This window comes from Panicum virgatum, chromosome 9K (assembly GCF_016808335.1).
Source record: "Panicum virgatum strain AP13 chromosome 9K, P.virgatum_v5, whole genome shotgun sequence".
In the NCBI taxonomy this organism is placed as follows: Eukaryota; Viridiplantae; Streptophyta; class Magnoliopsida; order Poales; family Poaceae; genus Panicum; species Panicum virgatum.
The window spans coordinates 5,774,000-5,794,292 of NC_053144.1; the positions used below are offsets into that span (position 1 = coordinate 5,774,000).

A 20,293-nucleotide genomic window follows, 5' to 3' on the forward strand; every position below is an offset into this window, starting at 1 on the left:
GCCTCTTTATAGTCCGAGCAAGGAGGCGGGGGTTTGGCGGAACGCGGCGAAGGCCGGCAGGCCGTGCGACCGCGTTAATGGCGTCGCGACGCGGCGGCGCTAGCGGCGAGGCGCACAGCGGCGATGTGATGGCACGGGCAGCAGTGGTGAGCACATGGGGTAGTGGTGTGCGCGTTGGCGTGTGGCAGCCCGGCGTCAACCCGAACAGTGGCGAGCCTGCTGCTAAGGCGACGGCGGCGTTGAAACGGCAGCAGCAGGGCAGGCTTGGCCGGCGAGAGGGCTGCAGCGAGGTGGGGGCTTGGCGAGGGCGGCACGGCGTCGTGTTGGGCGACTGCGTGTGGCAGGCGGCGGCGGTGTGTGGGCGTCAACGACGGTGTGCGCGTGCGCGCGGGCCGCAGGCCGTGAGCAGGGCGCTGCGTGCAGTGGTGGGGAGCGTGAGCGTGCGCGGGGCAGGAGGCGGCCGGGAAATGCGCGGCGCGCACCGTGTGCGGCCGAGCGGCGGGGCGGCGAGCGGCGGGCAGCGCGCGGGATGGCGAGGTCGGCCGGGGCGTGCACTCGTACGGCTCGGGTGGAGAGCGTGGCCGGCCGAGTGGCTGCGGAGCAGGGGCGGGGAAAGGAACGCCGGGTCGGGCGGCGCTCGGGAGCGGGGCAGAGCGGGGGGGGGGTGGCGCGGTCGGGCCGCGCGGCAGAGGAGGAGGGAAGGAGAGAGGAAAAGAAAAGAAGAAAAAGGAAAAAGGAAAAAAAATATGAGAGAGAAAAAAGAAAAGAAGGGGAGAGAAAGGGAAAGAATTGAGAGGGAGAGGGATTCGCGCCGGAATCGGGGCCCGGTCGGCCACGCGCGCCACGCGCGGGTCGAGGGAGAAACAGGGTGGAGGATTTGGCTGTCGGGGTTGGGTCCAACAGGGATCGGGAGGTCAGGCGGAAAAAGGGAGAGTTCCCGACACAAAAAGGGGTTATAGAAAACTTTGAGCTCAACGATGAACACTTGGTTTTGAAACTAGTTATCGCACGATTTATTTTAGCGGGTTTTTTTGGAAAGTTACAAACCTACCCCACTTAAAATGAATCTTGTCCTCGAGATTCGGCTGGCTCCTAAACAGGTGGGGAAACTCTTTCTTCAGAGCGTCTTCTCGTTTCGACGTAGCTTCTTCTACTCCGTGTCTGCTCCACTGGACTCTGCAAATCCGTACTTCGGAATTTCTCGTTCTCCTGGTTATAGTATCCAGAATCTTGACTGGTATCTCCTGATATCGCAAGTCTGGCTGCAGATCTATTGTTTCTACTGGCACGTGTTCTGCCTCGGGTACCCTCAAACACCTTCTTAATTGCAAGACATGAAACACTGGGTGGATATCCGACATTTCCTCCGGTAGCTTTAAGCGATATGCTACTGCTCCAACTTTCTTCAGAACCTGGTACGGTCCAATGTATCGGGGGGCCAGCTTTCCTTGTACCTGAAATCTTCGGGTTCCTCGAATGGGTGACACCTTGAGATACACGAAATCTCCTGGGTTGAAACTTATTTCGCATCTTTTCTTGTCGGCGTAGCTCTTTTGTCGGTACTGGGCTGCTTTCAGCTTTTCTCTAATCTCGGCAACTCTTTCTTCTGCTTCCTTTATGAGTGCGGGGCCGACTAGGGCACGTTCTCCAACTTCTAACCACATCAGTGGTGTTCTGCACTTCCTTCCGTAGAGAGCTTCAGACGGTGACATGCCCAAGCTTGCTTGGTACCCGTTATTGTATGAGAACTCGGCATAGGGTAAGCTTTGTTCCCAATCTTTGCCTTAAGTGAGGACACACGCTCTCAGCATATCTTCCATAATCTAATTCACCCTTTCTGTCTGACCATCTGTCTGTGGGTGATAAGCGGAGCTAAAGTCTAGCTTGGTGCCCATGGCTTTATGCAAACTTTTCCAAAATCTAGAGGTGAACTGGGTCCCTCTATCTGAAATAATTTGGCTGGGCACACCATGCAATTTTACTATGTTTTCCACATAGAGCTTGGCTAACTTTTCTCCGCCATAGTTGGTCCGTACGGGTATGAAGTGAGATGATTTGGTGAGTCGGTCCACTATTACCCATATGGAGTCATGTCCTTTCTGGGTCCTAGGCAGACCTACCACAAAATCCATTCCTACCTCGTCCCATTTCCAAACCGGGATGGGTAAGGGTTGCAACAACCCTGCTAGTTTCTGATGTTCGGCCTTGATTCTTTGACAAGTATCGCACCGGGCGACAAATCGCGCAATGTCTGCCTTCATCCCATTCCACCAATACCTTTGTTTTAAGTCCATATACATTTTGGTGGATCCTGGGTGGATGGAGTAGGCCGAGCTATGGGCTTCGTCCATGATTATTTGCCTGAAATCTTCTTTCTGGGGCACACAAATTCTATCTTTATACCATAGGGTTCCCTTATTGTCCACTCTAAAATCTGGCGCCTTATTTTCTCCAGTCTGCTTTCGGATTTCCATTAGCCCCTTATCCGAACTTTGTGCCTTTCTGATTCTGTCTTCTAGCGTGGATTGAACGTTCAGCACTTGGCTGGAACCGCGAGGGACAATGTGCACGTTTAATCGTGCCATTTCTTCTCGTAAATGGTCATCCTTGGGCCCGTAGGATTTCCGACTTAGGGCATCAGCTACTACGTTTGCTTTTCCCGGGTGGTAATGGATTTCCAAATTATAATCTTTAACCAACTCCAGCCATCTTCTCTGCCTTAGGTTTAAATCTGGCTGGATGAAAATATACTTAAGGCTCTTATGGTCGGTATAGATTTCACACTTATTTCCAATCAAATAATGCCTCCAAATTTTAAGAGCGTGCACTACGGCTGCAAGTTCCAAATCGTGGGTCGGATAGTTCTGCTCATGTGACCTGAGCTAGCGGGAAGCGTATGCAACGACTTTCCCATCTTGCATCAGTACACACCCCAATCCTTGTTGGGATGCATCACAATAGATGACAAAATCCCGATGAATATCTGGTAGGGTCAGTACTGGAGCGGTAGTCAATCTTCGCTTTAGTTCCTGGAAACTCCTTTCATATGACTCTGTCCAGGTGAATTTCTTCTCCTTTTTGAGCAGCTCTGTCATGGGTCGGGCTATCTTAGAAAATCCTTCAATGAACCTCCGATAATACCCAGCTAACCCAAGAAAACTTCTGATCTCACTGACGTTAGTCGGTGGTTGCCAGTTGGAGACTGCTTCGACCTTCTCGGGGTCCGCTGCTACTCCTTCCGCGGTCAGAATATGACCAAGGAATGCTACTTTCTCCAGCCAGAATTCACATTTGCTGAATTTGGCGCATAGCCTATGCACTCTCAGCTTTTCCAAAACTACCCTCATGTGTTGTTCGTGCTCCTGAATACTCTTCGAGTAAATAAGTATGTCGTCGATGAAGACTACGGCAAAATTATCTAGCTCGTCCATAAACACCTTGTTCATGAGGTTCATGAAATAAGCAGGTGCATTTGTCAGTCCAAAAGACATCACTGTGAACTCAAACTGCCCGTATCGGGTGACAAAGGCTGTCTTCGGAATATCGCTTTCCCTAATCTTGAGCTGAAAATATCCTGACCTGAGATCAATCTCGGAGAAGTACTTGGCTCCTTTTAACTGATCGAACAGGTCATCGATCCTGGGAAGGGGGTACTTGTTCTTGATAGTGACCTCGTTTAGTGCCCGGTAATCTACACACAACCTCATACTTCCGTCCTTCTTGATAAATAGAACTGGGGCTCCCCAAGGAGACGAACTTGGCCTGATGAGGCCAATTCGTTGTAACTCCTCCAGTTGTTTCTTTAACTCTGCCAACACGGAGGCTGCCATCCTATAAGGTCTCTTGGCTATAGGGGCAGTTACAGGGACAAGGTCAATAACAAACTCTACATCCCTATCTGATGGCATACCAGGAAGTTCTTCCGGGAAGACATCTGGATACTCAATCACTACTGGGACTTCTTCCAAGGACTTGGCTTCCATGCTGAATACCATCGGGTTCACTCCACTTTCCCGGGTGTGACAAGTCACTCGTACTCCTTCAGGGTTTGTTAGGTGTACCACTTTGTCAGTACAGCCTATGAGACCATTATGTCGGCTTAACCAATCCATTCCAAGGATTACATCTATCCCTTCTGACTTAAGAACTACTAGGTCCGCTAGAAATTCTACCCCACTTAAATTGATCCTTACCCGTAGACAACCCAGTTGACACCTGATGTCTCCTCCGGGTGTTCGGGTTAATAGGGGTGTTTTTAGTAGTACTGTAGGTATTTTATGTTTCTCCACAAAACTTGAGGATATGAATGAGTGTGATGCTACAGAATCAAACAGTACTGTTGCGAGGGTTGAGCTGACTAGGTACTCACCGAGTACTATGCCCTGAGCTCCTTGAGCTTCCTGCGCGTCGATGTGGTTGACGCGGGCTCGTCCAAAAGACTGCTGGGACTGCCTCTGCTGGTTGTTGTTGTTGTTGCTGTTGCCGCGGAGGGGCACTCGGTTGGCACCGGTCAGCACTGGCTTGGGTCCGTTTACTGTGTTGGAGAAAGCTGAAGTAGCGGGCTTGTTCTTGGCATAGGGACAGTCGGCGATGAAATGTCCCGTCTCTCGGCAGTTGAAGCAGGCCCTCACATTGCTGTTGTTGGTGGTGACCTGGCTTCATTGCTCTGCGGGGCCCTCATGGTGTTCTGGCTCCTGAGCTGGGTGTTAGGGGCCCGTGGTCCTGTCACTTGAGACTGAGTCATGTACTGCATTGGAGCTTGGGACCTTGGTGCGTTGTGGCTGAAGCTTCTGGTCTTCTGAGAGCGATCCTGCTGGCGTGACTTACTCTCCAGGAACTTGCACTTGTTCTCTTTCCTTTCATCAATCTTAGCCTTCTCGGTGAGGATTGCCTTGTTCATCAAGGTGTTGAAATCCGGATAGATCTGAGGGGTGAGCAGGGTCCTGAGTTCTGTGTTTAGTCCCTTCTTAAACATATCTTGCTTCTTCTCATCGTCGTTCACTTCTTCTGGTGCATAGCAAGACAGCTCCATAAACTGGTGAGTATACTCTTCCACCGACATACTCCCCTGCTGAAGTGCGCGAAATTCATCCGCCTTGCACTTCATGGTGGCCGAGGGGATGTGATAATGGCGGAATTCCCTCACGAATTCATTCCAAATGATGGTGGAGGCATCTCTGGCAGCAGCGCAGTAATTCTCCCACCATGCTAAGGTAGACCCGGTGAGTTGATGTGCTGCCAGCAGAACTTTATCTCGATCCAGGCACTCGAACGGCTCAAGCTTCCTCTGGATCACACGCAGCCAATCATCCGCATCCAAAGGGTTGCTGGATCCAGCTTAGGTGGGTGGCTTGGTCCTCAGAAAAGCTGTCAGTTTGTCATTCATGGTTTGTCCCTGTGGTTGTCTGTTGACAAGGGCATTGGACAGTGTTTCTAGGATGAGGGTCTGATTGTGGATTATTTGTGCCAGGTCCCCGAGAGGTGGTGGTGGTGGTGGCAGTGGCACTTCTTGATTTTCTCCTCGGTTCTGGCTCACTTCTTGCTCATCCTGGGGAGGGTTATGTCCATTCGGCTGCACTCCCATATCAGCGACTGGAGGAATCCGGTTGCGGGAGGCCCTCGTGACACTCCGGGAAACCATCTGCAGATCGAGTGTATTGGGACTAAGATTAGGTGATGTTTAATTTGTTTAATTTGTATTTTTGAAAAGGCAGTATCTAACTGCTGCCGAAAAGCACACAACTAACAAGCACACAACAAACCAAACAACAAGCACAACAACTTTATTACTGCAAGGGAGGGTACAACACGGGGCAAGGCCAAATGCGTACTACACGTCCGGGTACACAACTTCAAAAGAAAAGGGGGCACAAATCTTCTTTGGGCCACACGGCTTCATCCCTTGACGGTCGCTAGCACTTTAGGCAACCTCTTCGGCTTGAGTGGGTTCTTCCCTTGGAAGAGAACTCACGTCCTCCAGGGGGATGAGTGGTCCTTGCTCGTCGTCCTCTAGATCTCCGTTTTCCTGGGGTTGCGTAGTGGCTTCTCTTGCGGCGGCGGCCGTAGACCTTCCATGGTTCTCGGGTGGGGCTTGTGGGTTTCCAAAGAGTGGTCCCCATCCTATGACGGGCGTTCCGAGCAGAACATGGTCTTCTCCTATTGCCGGGACTGGGGTTCCACTTCTAGCCCATTCCTTCATACGCTGGTCCCGGGCTTGCCTGAGGCTCTCCTGAGCAATTGCTTCACTGCTGACCGCGGCTGCGGCTCTTGCCTCGGCTTGGACTGCTCGGATCTGTTGCAGTCTTACCGCGAGTTCTGCTTGCTCGGCTCGACGGGTCTGTTCCCTCAGCAAGTTGGCTTGCTCGTCAAAGAGCTGATCCAGAGAGGCTAGGTAGGTAGCCACTTGGTACAGAGGGCCTTCTTCATGGCGGCGCCATTACAGGCTTCTCATTCAAGCTTCCTAAACTGGGGTTCTGATGGCCGGCGGAAAGAACCTCATTGGAGTGGGGGCGAGGTGTCCTTCGAAAATCCGGCACAGGTAACGGAGTGCTTTCCTGACGACTAAGGGATAGGTGTCCTGGTGTCTAAACCCTGTAGCGGTCACTCGCCATGACTGGATGTCGGGGTAGCGGTCACTCCTGGCGATGACTAGGATCACCCTGCAGCGGAGAGTGCCATGATGCTCATATTCTCTGCTGTAGTACCTTGCGCGTTCCGTGACGCCAAGGCTTTCCAGGGCATTGATCAAGAGGCTGGGGAAGCCAGGTGCAGCTTGGCAATCGCCCTGGGTCCAACCTTCCTCAGCCATCTGAAAACAAAAGTAGGGTGAAAAACTTGCACAATTATTTGGGGTACATAAAGGGAGTGGGTGATATTTATTAATACAACATGGTGGGGTACAGACTTCATGGTTACACGATTATTAGGGCAAAGGCTCTAGCTTGGGGTGCTACTCCTATCATGGAGACTCTTCCTCGATCCTAAGAGGGCGCTTCTTCAGTGGGAGATACTGATCCATCATGTCATCCTCCTTCTGAGTACCTTTATCCCAATGGGTTTCTTCGGGTTCTTCTTCTTCGGTCTGAGTACCAATATCCCAATGGGTTTCCATGGGTTCTTCTACTTCTTCCTCTATCCATCCACCTATTCCTCTGCGAGCCTCGTACTCTCGCATTCGGGCTTGGAGACCAGCTAGAGAATTCTCGGCGTGTGTGACTCTTGCCTGTTGTTCTTCCAGTTCCGCCTCTTTTTCTTCCATTTGGACTTGGAGGGCGGCTAGGGCTTTATTAGTAAAAGGCCAAGTGCAGGGGGTTCTTTAGCAAATAGCAAAAAGGGGAGGGGGCCATGGGCAAATATGCCCTCTCTTCCTCCTCCCTCCACGCTGGGAAACAGGGGAGGCCGCCCAGGGCGTCGGCGGCGCTCGACCGGCGGCCCTGGGCCTCGGGGACGGCCGGAGTGAGGGGGAAAAGAGGGAGGGCGACGTGGGAGATTGATTCCCTCCCTCGATTTGGGAAAATGGTGGCCCGTAGGGGCGGTTCCACGGCGGCGGGTGATGGTAGGCGGTGGCGAGCCTGGGGGGGCGCCACGGAGCGCGGCGGCGGCTGGGAAGTGAGGGGAAAATGGAGAGGGGATTGAGGAGGCCCGGATGCCCTACCTGGCTTGGGCTAGAGCGCAACGGGGAGGGGTGCTCCGCGATGGCCTGAGTTTGGGGCGGCGGCAATGGCGGGTGGTGGCGCCAGAGGAGCAGGGAAGGAGCTAGAGCGGCGATGGCGGTTCGTGGTGGCCAAGGGCGGCGTGGAGGCCTCTTTATAGCCCGAGCAAGGCGGCGGGGGTTTGGCGGAACGCGGCGGAGGCCGGCTGGCCGTGCGACCGCGTTAATGGCGTCGCGACACGGCGGCGCTAGCGGCGAGGCGCACAGCGACGATGTGATGGCACGGGCAGCAGTGGTGAGCACAGGGGGGTAGTGGTGTGCGTTTTGGCGTGTGGCAGCCCGGCGTCAACCCGAACAGTGTCGAGCCTGCTGCTGAGGCGACGGCGGCGTTGAAACGGCAGCAGCAGGGCAGGCTTGGCCGGCGAGAGGGCTGCAGCGAGGTGGGGGCTTGGCGAGGGCGGCACGGCGTCGTGTTGGGCGACTGCGTGTGGCAGGCGGCGGCGGTGTGCGGGCATCAACGACGGTGTGCGCGTGCGCGCGGGCCGCAGGCCGGGAGTGGTGGGGAGCGTGAGCGTGCGCGGGGCAGGAGGCTGCCGGGAAACGCGCGGCGCGCGCCGTGTGCGGCCGAGCGGCGGGGCGGCGAGCGGCTGGCAGCGCGCGGGATGGCGAGGTCGGCCGGGGCGTGCACTCGTACGGCTCGGGTGGAGAGGGTGGCCGGCCGAGCGGCGTGCGCGCGGCCGAGCGGCTGCGGAGCAGGGGCAGGGAAAGGAACGCCGGGTCGGGCGGCGCTCGGGAGCGGGGCAGAGCGGGGGGGTGGCGCGGTCGGGCCGCGCGGCAGAGGAGGAGGGAAGGAGAGAGGAAAAGAAAAGAGGAAAAAGGAAAAAGGAAAAAAATATGAGAGAGAAAAAAGAAAAGAAGGGGAGAGAAAGGGAAAGAAGAGAGAGGGAGAGGGATTCGCGCCGGAACCGGCGCCCGGTCGGCCACGCGCGCCACGCGCGGGTCGAGGGAGAAACAGGGCGGAGGATTTGGCTGTCGGGGTTGGGTCCAACAGGGATCGGGAGGTCAGGCGGAAAAAGGGAGAGTTCCCGACACAAAAAGGGGTTATGGAAAACTTTGAGCTCAACGATGAACACTTTGTTTTGAAACTTGTTATCGCATGATTTAATTTAGCGGATTTTTTGGGAATGTTACACCCGGTACCTTCTCCCGCCGCGGAGCTGGCCCGAGCAGGCGCGGCCGTCGGGTGCGCTTGGAGCAGAGCTCGAGGCAGAGCTCGCGCCGCGCCGCCGTCGACCGCTGCCCCGGCACCTTCTCCCGCCGGGACTCAACGCCGGCGCGGATCTCGAGCCGCTGCTCCGGGACTGCCCCGCGCTCAGGGCGCTCGATCTCTCCGAGTTCTACTGCTGGACGGAGGACATCGGGCCGGCGCTAGCGGCGCACCCTGCTGCCGCCGCCGTTCGCGTTTGCCTCCTCTGTGTTGGAGACCGTCACCGAAGATTGGATAGGCAGTTACTGTTCACGCGATGCAAAAGTCATTTTGCCTCTCCAAAATGACATCTCTTGTTGAAGTGAGTCTAAGGCCTTGTTTGGTTCCAGGACTTTTTTCAGAAGTCCCTATCACATTAAAAGGAATCTTACTATTTTATAGTATTAAATAAAATCTGTTTATAAATGTTTTTTGACAGCTGAGTGCTTTTTTGCGAGACGAATCTAATGAGCCTAATTAATTCATAATTGGCTACAATGATGCTACAGTAACCATTCGCTAATCATAGATTAAGATATCTCATTAGATTCGTCTCGCAGTTTAGCACCAGGGTTCTGCAGTTAGTTTTATAATTAATATTTATTTAATACTTCTAAATACTAAAAAGTCCCTATGACTTTTTTGAAGTCCCTGAATCTAAACACCCCCTAAGATGGAGGGCCGTGGGAGCCCTAACGAGCGTGGCAGATGAGCAAAACGGCATGGGTTGGTGTCGCGTCGTGCGCGTGGGCCGCGCCGGCCCTCCGGTCCGCCTCCGCCTCCCCAAAGGCGCGACACGCCAGGACTGTGCAGGCATGCCTCCACATTCCCCACCCCTGCACTTGGCAGTCAGTCCCGCATCAGCCATGCCCGATTAAAGCTACTACCCCCGTCTCTTCCTCCTCTGATTCTCTTTCACTCCCAGCACCAGCAGATGGCAACGGCGTGACTGCATGAGAGAGACAGAGAGATAGAGAGAGAGAGAGAGGCAATGCAGCCTTGAATGCAAAAGTTGCTCGAGTCTTTAGGGCCCTGATCTGCCATGGCTCCCTGCTCGGTAGCCATAGCTGCTGCAGCGCCCAAGGCTGCGAGCGGCTAGCTAGGCCGCCTGCTTTGCCCGAGCTTGCCATTGTGCGTGCCTGGCCGTGCTCCCTCTTTTGCTTTGCTTGCATGGGTTTTACCTGTCTTTCCTTCACCTCGCATTCTTTCTTTATCTCATGTTCTTCCTTGGATTTTAGTAGTACGCTAGCTCTGCGGCGTCGGATGATGGCCTATCCTGAGCCGCGAACAAGATTGGATAGAAAGCAAAGGGAGAGGGGGGGGACCCTGCTAGGATCTACAGTACGATAGTGCCAGTTGCGACGCCCATTGGGTGTCGTCTTCTGCCAAGCAACCACCACTAAACCCTGGCTTGTTAACGTCTGATGGCTTTGCATCAAAGATTCCAAAGCTGATTTGATGGCAGTTTCATTCTGTCCGCTGCCCTGTGTAGGCGCCCATGCAGACTTGCAGCACAGTCAACCATTCAAACCTGTCTGCCCCCCTCTGCACTGTGCACCGCCCAATAGCAGCATTGATCCTCCTGTACCTTAACAAGAAAACAAAATGTTTTCTCGGAAAATATTTTCTGAAAAAAGTGACAGTTTTTTCGAAAGACCAAAAAAAGTGGCAGTAACCGTTAGTAGTTTACCGTGGTACCATACAATTGGTAATTAACATTTCCTCATGAGGAGAAGGGTAGAAATAAAACGAAATAGATATTATAAATCAGCCATTTTTTTGTCAGCTTTAAGCCTAGTCTGAAGCTTCCGGGATCACACGGTGCCTAGCTTTGTACATTTGCTAATGAATTCTGAGTCGAGGACAAGACTGTGTACATGTACTGTTCCATGATGCTCTTCCCTAGGAGCTGCTTGACAGGGTCAAAGCCGAGATTCATCTCTGGATACAAGCAGGAGCAGTCCGTTTAGGTTGTCTCAGGAGGGAGTGATCAGTTTTCGATTAGCTTGGCCTTCTCTTTCTCTGGTAGTGGTAGTCTCCGATGGGAGATTTTCACCGAATTTTTTTAGTGTGAGCTTTGACTCCGCGAGGTGTAATTAAATCTTTTTTCTTTTTTTTTATATAAAGATGCCCAACTTTCTGCATATAGAGAAGAAGAGAGACGTTGCTCGATGCTCCTGCAGCTTCGACACAGAAAATTTTGCCTGAGAGCTGTTCTAATTTTCGTCTCTGATTCGTTTCTGTGTACGAACAGGAAAAACTTTTGAAACAGAAATCCTGTTCCACGTGAATGCTAGGATGCCAGGTAGGATTTTTTTTTTGCCCGGAAGAGCTCTGATTCTATGAGGTTTTAAAATGCAAATATTCAATGTGAAAAGTCAAATTCTTTAAAAAATTCGAATCCGACAGTATAGATCTCGGCAGAGTTTACCTGGTAAAGTTGAGTCTAAAATAAATGGTGCGACCAAAATATAGCCAGGCACAGAGCTCGTTCAAATCAACGGGTTGCCTCATTGCTTGCTCGCAGGATGATCAAGGAGGAAAAAAAACGTAGAATCCGTACGGCCTCGCGACGTCCATCGTCATCCCCGGCTCCGTCCAACCCGCCGCGGCGGAGCGGCAGGCGCGGAGGCAGCATCCGGACCGGCGAGCTGAGGCGCGCCTCAAATCAATCAGAAGCTGCCGGGGGCCGGTCTGGTCGCGCCCGCGCGGCGCCCGCACTCCGGCACTCGACGGCACGCCGTCGCGTCGTGCTCGCGTCGCGTCGCGTCGCGGCGCCCGCCTGCCCTGGCCGGCCGGTCCGCCGCTCGGCTCCTCCGTGCCTCCCCAAACCGGCACTTCCGTTCCATCCGCGTCGGCGTCACCACCCGGCGCGCAGGCCTTCGCCCATCCATCACGTACGCCGCCCATCTCGTCGATCCCCCGTCGCGTCCTGCCCCACCTACCTACCTACCTTCCGCACCATCAATTTCGGGGACGTAGCGGCCAGATGACCACGGGTGTGTTTAGACGAGGTGAGGAGGGGAGAAAAAATCACATTAGTCACTGTAGCACACTATAGCATTTTTTGTTTGTTTGTGGTAAATATTGTCCTATCATGACCTAACTAGGTTCAAAAGATTCGTCTCGCAACGTACATCAAAACTATGCAATTAGTTTTTTTATTTAACTACATTTAGTACTCCATGCATAGGTTATTTACTATATTTAATGTTTCGATGTGATAGAAGATGTGATGGATGTGATGAAAAATTTGGAAATTTGGTGGGAACTAAACACACCCCACGAGAGGAGAGGAGACGGCGACTGAATGAGATGACACGCAGGTGGAGCTGGGCCGGGGGGCGACAAGGATTGACCCGAGGGGTCACAGGTCGGTCGCACTTTCTAGCCTCGAGCACCTACTAGGTGGACTCGCCTAGCACTCAACCATGGATGCTGGATTCGCCTTGCTCTTGCCTTGGCTCCCAGTGCCAGCATCTTTCGTGAGCTTCTGTGGGCCCTCACATGGCCGCCCGGCTTCCGGGTACCACCACTGCTTGCTGCTGACTTCTACTTCTGGCAGTATCTTGTCACGCGGTCACCTCGCTCACGGCTGGCTCCCTGCATTGCCCGCCAAGCAAAGCGAGAAGCAAATTTCCTTTAAAAAAAAAAGAAGAGCGACGAGCAAACAGGGCCCGGCCACGGCCAGCCGGCAGGACGACGACGAACACTAGAACAAGGCGGCACAGCACCAGTGCACAAACCCACCCAGCACGGCCCCCGCTCTGCACGCCAAACAATACAGAGTTCTGGGCCGAGCAAGAAAGCAAAGTGAGCTTTGCGCGTCTGGGCTGGGAGCACAAGGCCTGAATTCCGGTCACATGTCTCACCAGATTAGGTGTGATTGGTATGGCAGGAATCCTAACATGTCTCACCAGATTAGGTGTGATTGGCATGGCAGGAATCCTATACTAGGACAATTATAGGACAATTTTGGAGCTAATGGTATACTTGTCTCTCGCTACTGAAGAAGATTGAAGATCCTGCAATCCTGCTGCTGCTCTTGAGCAGAGGTGCCGCAGCCGCAGGAAGATCAGTAGACAGATACTGGATACTGACAGCCTGTTCGGTTGCACTAATCAGCCAGAGCTGATTCACTGTAGTGGCTGGGCTACAGTAGTTCGTCTCGTATGCTACAGTATTGCTACAGTGCCGCGCCCTCACAGGCCCCAGCCAGTCAACCAGCCACGGCTGGTATTCAGCTCAGCCGAACAGGTTTGATTCTCCTGGATGGTTTCAGTATTGTCCAGCCCAGGGAATCAGATACCCAGACCACGGTTCAGGCAGGCAATGGCATCAGGACTGCAGAAACCGTATGTAACAGCCAACGACTCGACAAACGACAAGCAACCAGCATCAGATTTGACCACCACCACCAAAAAGGCCTTGCTCGGATAAGTGATGTTTCAGTACCAAATGAATATGAAAACATGAATGTATTAATCCAAAGTAAACTGTGATGGCAACGGTAACAGAATTCAAGCATGGTGGATATGTGATAGGTGGTACAGCTTGGACTCAATGTACAGGGTGCGAACAAAGAATATGGGCAGGTAAAACGATTCATGGTGAGACGTCAGAGCTCCAGTCTTCAAAACTGTCTAGAGTTCCCGGGGAAAATGTGGCGGCCAAGCGTCACTGGTGTTATGACATTAGCTTCCTTACTGCACAAGGAGCAAAATGAAAGTGTTAAACACATGAAAAAAGCTATGCATTAAACGGAAGGCTTAATCAGCAATTTATCAAGGAGCAATTACCAGTAAGTTGGAATCTGGCTTTGCTGGATCTGATTTCAAGCTTGCGGGAGGCTGATTTCCCCTATCACTTTGAATCGCTGGAGTGCCTGTTTGGCTCATCATGTACCCATAATTTATGATTCCAGGTGGTGGGTATAGGTATGGATATACATATGGATACGGAACCAGATAAGGGCCATTCCAAGGCATAAATGGTCTGTTGTGGGGTGAGTACATTCCACCATAGTCATTAGCAGGGCTCCTGTGACCCCAGCCCCCACTGTCCATTGAACTTTTTGGTTTAGCCTGGGTTGTTTCCACTTTTGTTCCCTTCAAATAGTGAAACTGGTTCTCCAAAACCTTGTCCGCAGCTTCCTTAGAGTCGAATGTGACAAATCCAAATCCCCTTGCCTTTCTTGTTAGTTTATCATAACACACAACAGCATCAGTTACCGTCCCAAACTTCTCAAAATAACCTGACATGTCATCTTTGGTGATCTTGTCACCAAACCCACCCACAAAGATCTTCTTTGGGTCAGCATCCAGTTTATTTGAACTGCTCTGAGCCAGTGAGGAACGGGTTCCTTGTTTTTTCTCTGCTTTCTTCACATCAACCTATACATTACCAACATCAAACACATGATTAAAAAAATAACACAAATGATATTTTGGGGAACAAGAAATGCAGTAGTGAATTTTGTCATGTTGGGACAGAAATTGTGCAGAAGGTCAGAAGCCACAGCATTCAAGGTTATAAGTAAATAAATGATAGGATAGTAGCAAAAAAGCATGGAACTCGACAGATTAGATCAAAATAAGTTTTGCAATAGCCAAAAAACACCACATTGATGTTCTTCGCGGCTATATATATATGTGGTCGACTGGTCGGCTATATACTATTACCATTATTAGCCCATAAACTACGCAGGAATTAAGTACCGCTGAGATTTCTTTGTTTAAACGTATAAGCAAGTCACACTATAGAGAGAACAACACAATAGATCTATAGTGGAGTAAGGATCACAATTACCATACTTCCTACAACATATATAGTCATCAACAATTATCTATTCTTTGAAAATCAGGCTTGCACATTTTGCTATAAGTTGAAAACATGTGATGCATTGCACATTCTCACTATATTTACATATATACAAGCAATAATGGTAGAGTTCTGTACAACCAAAAGAAAGGGTGAACCCAAATAAAAGGGTTTCAAGTGCAGTTGGTCACCAGCATCCAAGAACCAACGATTTCAGGAGAAGGAAACAATCCTCATCCACTTGCATGTTCCTCATGAAGGCTCGCTCTGGTTCTGAATGTACTACTCAAATAACCTAAAGGCCTCAATTGTGACATCTAACCGAACAAAAGCTAGCGCCAATTTCACATAGACAGATTTTTCTCTACACAGGCTGCAACCTACAGCAGTCAAAAGAACAATCTAATCCTGCAAGCCAGGCAAATCACCATGATTTTCGCAAGCGAACTTACATTGATCCGACACTACCTTAACATCTACTTAACCCCACAAGCTCTATGTGCACGCAGTATTCAATAAACCAAACATGACCGCCCCAATGCCTTGCGGTTAATTTTCAAACGCAGACAAGAACGGGGGAAAAAAGGGCTCACCTTTCGGCCGAAGAAGGCATTGTGCGCGTCCGCCTCCCTCGCGTCGAGCGCCCTGAGCGTCGCCTCTTCGTCCTGGAACTCGACGAAGCCGAAGCCGCGGCCCATGCCGTCCGGATACTGCATCACCAGCGCCTCCACCACGTGCCCGTAGCGGGCGAAGTGGGCCCTCAGGCTGTTCTGAGTGACCCCCAGCCGCGGCAGGCCGCCGACGAAGAGCTTCCGGGGCTCGTGCTCCGCCTGCTCCATCACGGCGGCGAGGAGCCTGCTTCGGCCGGTGCCAGCAAAGGGCGGTTTGGGAGGGGGAGGAGGGAGGGGAGCGCGGTTCCGTTCGGAAACAGCGGCGCGCGTGGGCGAAAGGGGCGGAAGGCTGCTGCTGCGCTGCGCTAGGGTTGGTTGGGTTTGGGCTCGGGAGGTATAAGTGGGCGAGCGGGGGGAAGGGGAGTGGACGCTGCGGCCCGTGTTGGGGCGGGACTCCGCTTCTCCTCCTGGGCCCGTGTGGATTGGGTTGAGAGGAGTCTTGAATCGTTAAGCGATTCTGTTGGACTTGCGGACTGGGTCTCCGCGGAATCCGGGACTTCGGAGTAGGGAGGATTCTGTTGGTGGACTGGGTCTCAAGTCCATATGCGCGACGACGACACAGTTTTTTTTTTTTTTTTTTGCCGTCAGCAGCGTGGCGTCATGTCGACTATACCAGCTCGACCTGCAGTTTCACCTTGTCGTACGTGTGGCGTGCACTGCCGGTTGGCCGAACGGCTGAACCTGAAAGCGCCGGTCCGGTTGCATCTCTGGCAATTGTTTTTTTTTGAAATACTCTGGCAATTGGTAATTGGAATGGTAAAGAAAGTCCAGCAAAGTTGGTTTGGGTCATACTATCCAACACGAGCAGCAGTCGCCAGGCAGGAGCAGCTTGATGAAAACCATGCGCTGTCATCTCCAAGGTGATTATCATCAACGATTCCTAGAGCTTTCAGCAGAGATTTTAGGCACTAGGTGACGCCGGTCATGGTTGCCAGAACTTCAGATACACATCGGCAGAAAAATAACAGGGTACATAGTTTCAGCAGAGGTTCAGAGGGTGACGGCCGAAACATAACTCAGAATTCAGATAGCTCAACAAAAAGAGGATTCCGATATTCAGGTTAGTTGTCGCTGACATGCACAGCTCACCCGGGATGCACTTGCACAGTTGCCCTCCTGGAGTTGTTAGCGTAATTGACCCCTGAACCTTGGAAGTATTCTGACCTGTTAGTGGCACTAAATCCTTTCTGGCTGCTCACCAACCACTACCTAATGCCAATAACAGGTGAGCAGTATCGGTCCATACCACATTGACGTAATGAAAGCGAAGGACCCACAACAATGACCCCGAGTAATCGACCCGCTTCCCAAGCAGTCTCGCGAAACCTCCTCTCTTTACCATACACATAACACCATGAACGGGACTCGACCTAGATGTTCTGTTAACACAGGCATGTTGCAGCTTCAACACACACTCTGCCATTGCAGCTTCACCAAACATACTACCAATAATATTGCAGCTAAACCAAACACTTACACTTACAAATGACCATCATGAGATCATCAGCACTGTTCAAGGAATAACACTCCACAGCATCACAAGATAACCAGAAAACAGCTGGTTCCATTTCTTCTCAAAGTAGCCTGTAGCTTCTTTCTTTGGTTGACCATTACATAGTAAGTAGTGAAAGTAGAAATAGCAGACAATAAATCCTCTACGTAAATAACAAGACAGCAATACCCTCACAAGTACCAGTTATTACGACAGTACAATACAAATGATAGCAAGGGGCAGATCAAGAATCACAACACAGAAGCCACATGATAAGCCCAGCAGACCAAAAGCTTCTTCTGGAAGGGCACCTTAGGCAGAAGGCTTCTCCCACTTGAGGGGCTTCACCACCTCCCAGGTGAAGTCAGAGTCATCCCTTCCGAAGTGACCATAGGCTGCTGTCTTGAGGTAGCGCCCGTTGCCGCCTTTCTTGAGGTCAAGGTTGATGATGATCATGCCAGGCCTGAAGTCAAAGTTCTCCTTCACAATCTTGAGGATCTCCTTGTCAGGGATTGTGCCAGTACCGTATGTGTCAACAAACACAGAGAGCGGCTCAGGCACACCAATGGCATACGAGACCTGGACGATGGCGCGGCGAGCAAGGCCATTAGCAACGATGCTCTTGGCAGCCTGCCTTGCAATGTAGGCTCCACTTCGATCGACTTTGGTTGGATCCTTGCCAGAGAAAGCGCCACCACCATGGGCTCCCCAGCCACCATAGGTGTCAATGATGATCTTCCGGCCAGTGAGACCAGCATCACCATGAGGTCCACCGATGACAAAGCGACCAGATGGGTTCAGGTGGAAGATGGTCTTCTCATCAAGGTATTGCTCAGGGATGACAGGCTTGATGACATGCTCCTTGAGGTCAGCAGCAATCTCATCGTTGGTGACTGTCTCGTCGTGCTGGGTAGAGATGAGGACAGTGTGGACGCGGATGGGGACCATGGCACCACCCTCGTTGCGGTATTCAACAGTCACCTGGGTCTTCCCATCAGGCCTGAGCCAGGGGCAGGTCCCGTTCTTGCGCACCTCAGTGAGACGAGCACCAAGCTTGGTGGCAAGGACATGGCTGAGGGGCATCAGCTCTGGGGTCTCATCAGTTGCATACCCAAACATGTGTCCCTGGTCACCAGCTCCAATCTCCTCAGGGCGCTTTGTGAAGTGGCCATGCACACCCTGAGCAATATCAGGGGACTGCTGCTCAATGTTCACGAGCACTTTGCAGTTGTCAGCATCAAGCCCAACATCTGCAGACACGAAACCGATGTTGCGGCAGGTCTCCCTGACAATCTTCTCGTAGTCAACATTGGCCTTCGTGGTGATCTCACCAAAAACCATGACCATGTTAGTCTTGGTGCAGGTCTCGCAAGCAACCTTGCTGTCAGGGTCCTCAGCAAGGCAAGCGTCAAGAACGGCATCTGAGACCTGGTCGCAGAGCTTGTCAGGGTGTCCCTCATTCACAGACTCCGAGGTGAAGAGGAAGGTGTCAACTGCGGCCATCTTATCTGATCTGCAGCACATAATACAAATGCTTAGTTGCAGAGAATATGGTAGACAAAATGGCTCAGGCAAAGTAAAATTATTGTTATCAAAATAATCGCATGGTCGACAAAACTGAGATTGATTTGCTCGTATATACAAGATTAATAATCAAACAATTTGTCCAGGTGTTTATATAGCACACTGGCAGGATAAGCCTGATTCCAGGAAACACCTTACTCCCTTTAGGCAAAATTGCTTTATCGGAATTTGCCTTATTGTCTTATTGAGTAAAAGACAATAACAAAAAAAGAAAAGTTAGGCAAACAAAGCACAAAAGGGGCATCTTTGTATCTTGTGGCCAAGAAAACCTTCTATTTTGTTGGCACATAACAGGACAACACACTGCAGGTTGAGAGATTTGTCATGCAAAGTCAACTAGATTCCTCCAATAAAAAGTTTGGCATTTCTGATCCCTCCGCACAAGAGTATGGTTCATATGCGTTACTAGTGGGCACAAGACACAAGGAATCTACAAAGTCTCAGACCGAATCAGCATAAGAATAACAAATTGTCCAATGAGATCCTAGGAACAAAATAATTACCAAAATATGCTTCCCCCACCTATCGTGGGACAAAGAAAAAGTAATACCTATGAAGCAACCCCACAGAACATGGTAAAAGAAAGAAGCAGTAGCTCCAAATTTTTAACAACATGCAGAAAGAAAACCTTAGAAATCCTAGAGCAGCATGTGCAGGTTGCCTAGCAAAAAGGGTTTGGAGCATGGTGTTTGTTTCTAGATCATCATAGCACAACTAATTAAAAGTCAATTCTTTTTCCTAACCACACTGTAAGAGAAGTAAAATCAGCATCAGTGCATCACTATCATTTCAGCAGCAGCCTTTACAGTTTACAGTAAAAAAAAAATTACTCCTAAGCAGCTTCCCGCTATTTTTTTTTAAGATTAAAGCATGCTTGCTGACTCGGAGGCATGAATTTTTTTCCTAAACACGGATGGGATTCCAAGGAGATCATTTGATCCAACCACGTGCAGAACCTTTCCTTTTCACGCCAAGAATTCCATGAGCGACAAGCAGCAGTCACTACCGTTCCAAACAGGTGGGTACGAAAGAAGCCCATCTCTCTAACTATCGGATTAGCACAAGAAATAGAAAAACATTTCGCGGCACGGATAAAACTAGAAAAAGGAAAACTACCATGGAATCCGCTCTATTGCACGCTGATGGCTCGAAATGCGCAAGGCGCGCGTAAGCAAGCCTACTATCCGAGCCGAGCTTGGAAGCAACTAGGCGAACCTTTGCCCCCTCTGCTCCTGGAAACAAGATAGTACAAAACAAAACCCCACGGGGAGGGAGGGAGAGCAGATCGGCGGCGAGAGAGACGGGGAGGGCGGGGACGCTCACCTGCGGCGGCTGCGGTGCGGGGTGGTCGGGCGGATCCGATCCGATCCGGCGGAGGGAGGAGGCGGGGATGATGATACTGTGTTGGAATGCTCGTCTCAGATCCAACCCGGCCGCAGCGCACGCCGCGCTGGGCCTCGCGCCGGCCCATTTATATCCCCGGCGGGGCGGGTGGGTTGGCTGGGGGACAGCGACCGCCCAGGCCGAGCCGAGAGGTTGGTCGCATAGGGTCGCTGCGCCGTGGGTCCGAGTCCAGGGAGCCGCGTGGTTCCGGCCCGCCCCCGCTCACCAACCGCCGCGGTGGGACCCAGCGCGCTGGTGGTGCTGGTGCGCTTCACGCACTCACGAGTCGGCACGACTGCACGAACATGGCCTTGCTAATGACGCAGTACCAAATTAATCACCACTAGCCTTGTAAACAAATCAAGCAGGAAACATAACTGTCCACCGTCATGATCAACCTGTATTTTTTTTGGTAACAGGCCGAGATGATCCCCACCAAATATATT

General features: G+C 51.7%; 2 protein-coding genes across 2 annotated transcripts; both read right to left on the minus strand.

Annotated features, from left to right (window-relative positions):
- Positions 1-13,338: 13,338 nt before the first annotated feature.
- On the minus strand, positions 13,339-15,681 carry LOC120649627 (heterogeneous nuclear ribonucleoprotein 1-like). Its single transcript, XM_039926473.1, has 3 exons — positions 15,311-15,681; positions 13,697-14,290; positions 13,339-13,603 (listed from the first exon to the last, which is right to left on the minus strand). Exons 1-3 carry the CDS (start codon positions 15,554-15,556, stop codon positions 13,601-13,603), a joined length of 843 nt encoding a protein of 280 aa, XP_039782407.1. The 5' UTR covers positions 15,557-15,681; the 3' UTR covers positions 13,339-13,600.
- A 1,245-nt stretch (positions 15,682-16,926) lies between these two features.
- LOC120649628 (S-adenosylmethionine synthase 1-like) lies at positions 16,927-19,950 on the minus strand. The gene is made up of 2 exons (XM_039926474.1): positions 19,788-19,950; positions 16,927-18,393 (listed from the first exon to the last, which is right to left on the minus strand). Exon 2 carries the CDS (start codon positions 18,381-18,383, stop codon positions 17,193-17,195), a length of 1,191 nt encoding a protein of 396 aa, XP_039782408.1. The 5' UTR covers positions 18,384-18,393; positions 19,788-19,950; the 3' UTR covers positions 16,927-17,192.
- Between the last annotated feature and the right edge of the window lie 343 nt (positions 19,951-20,293).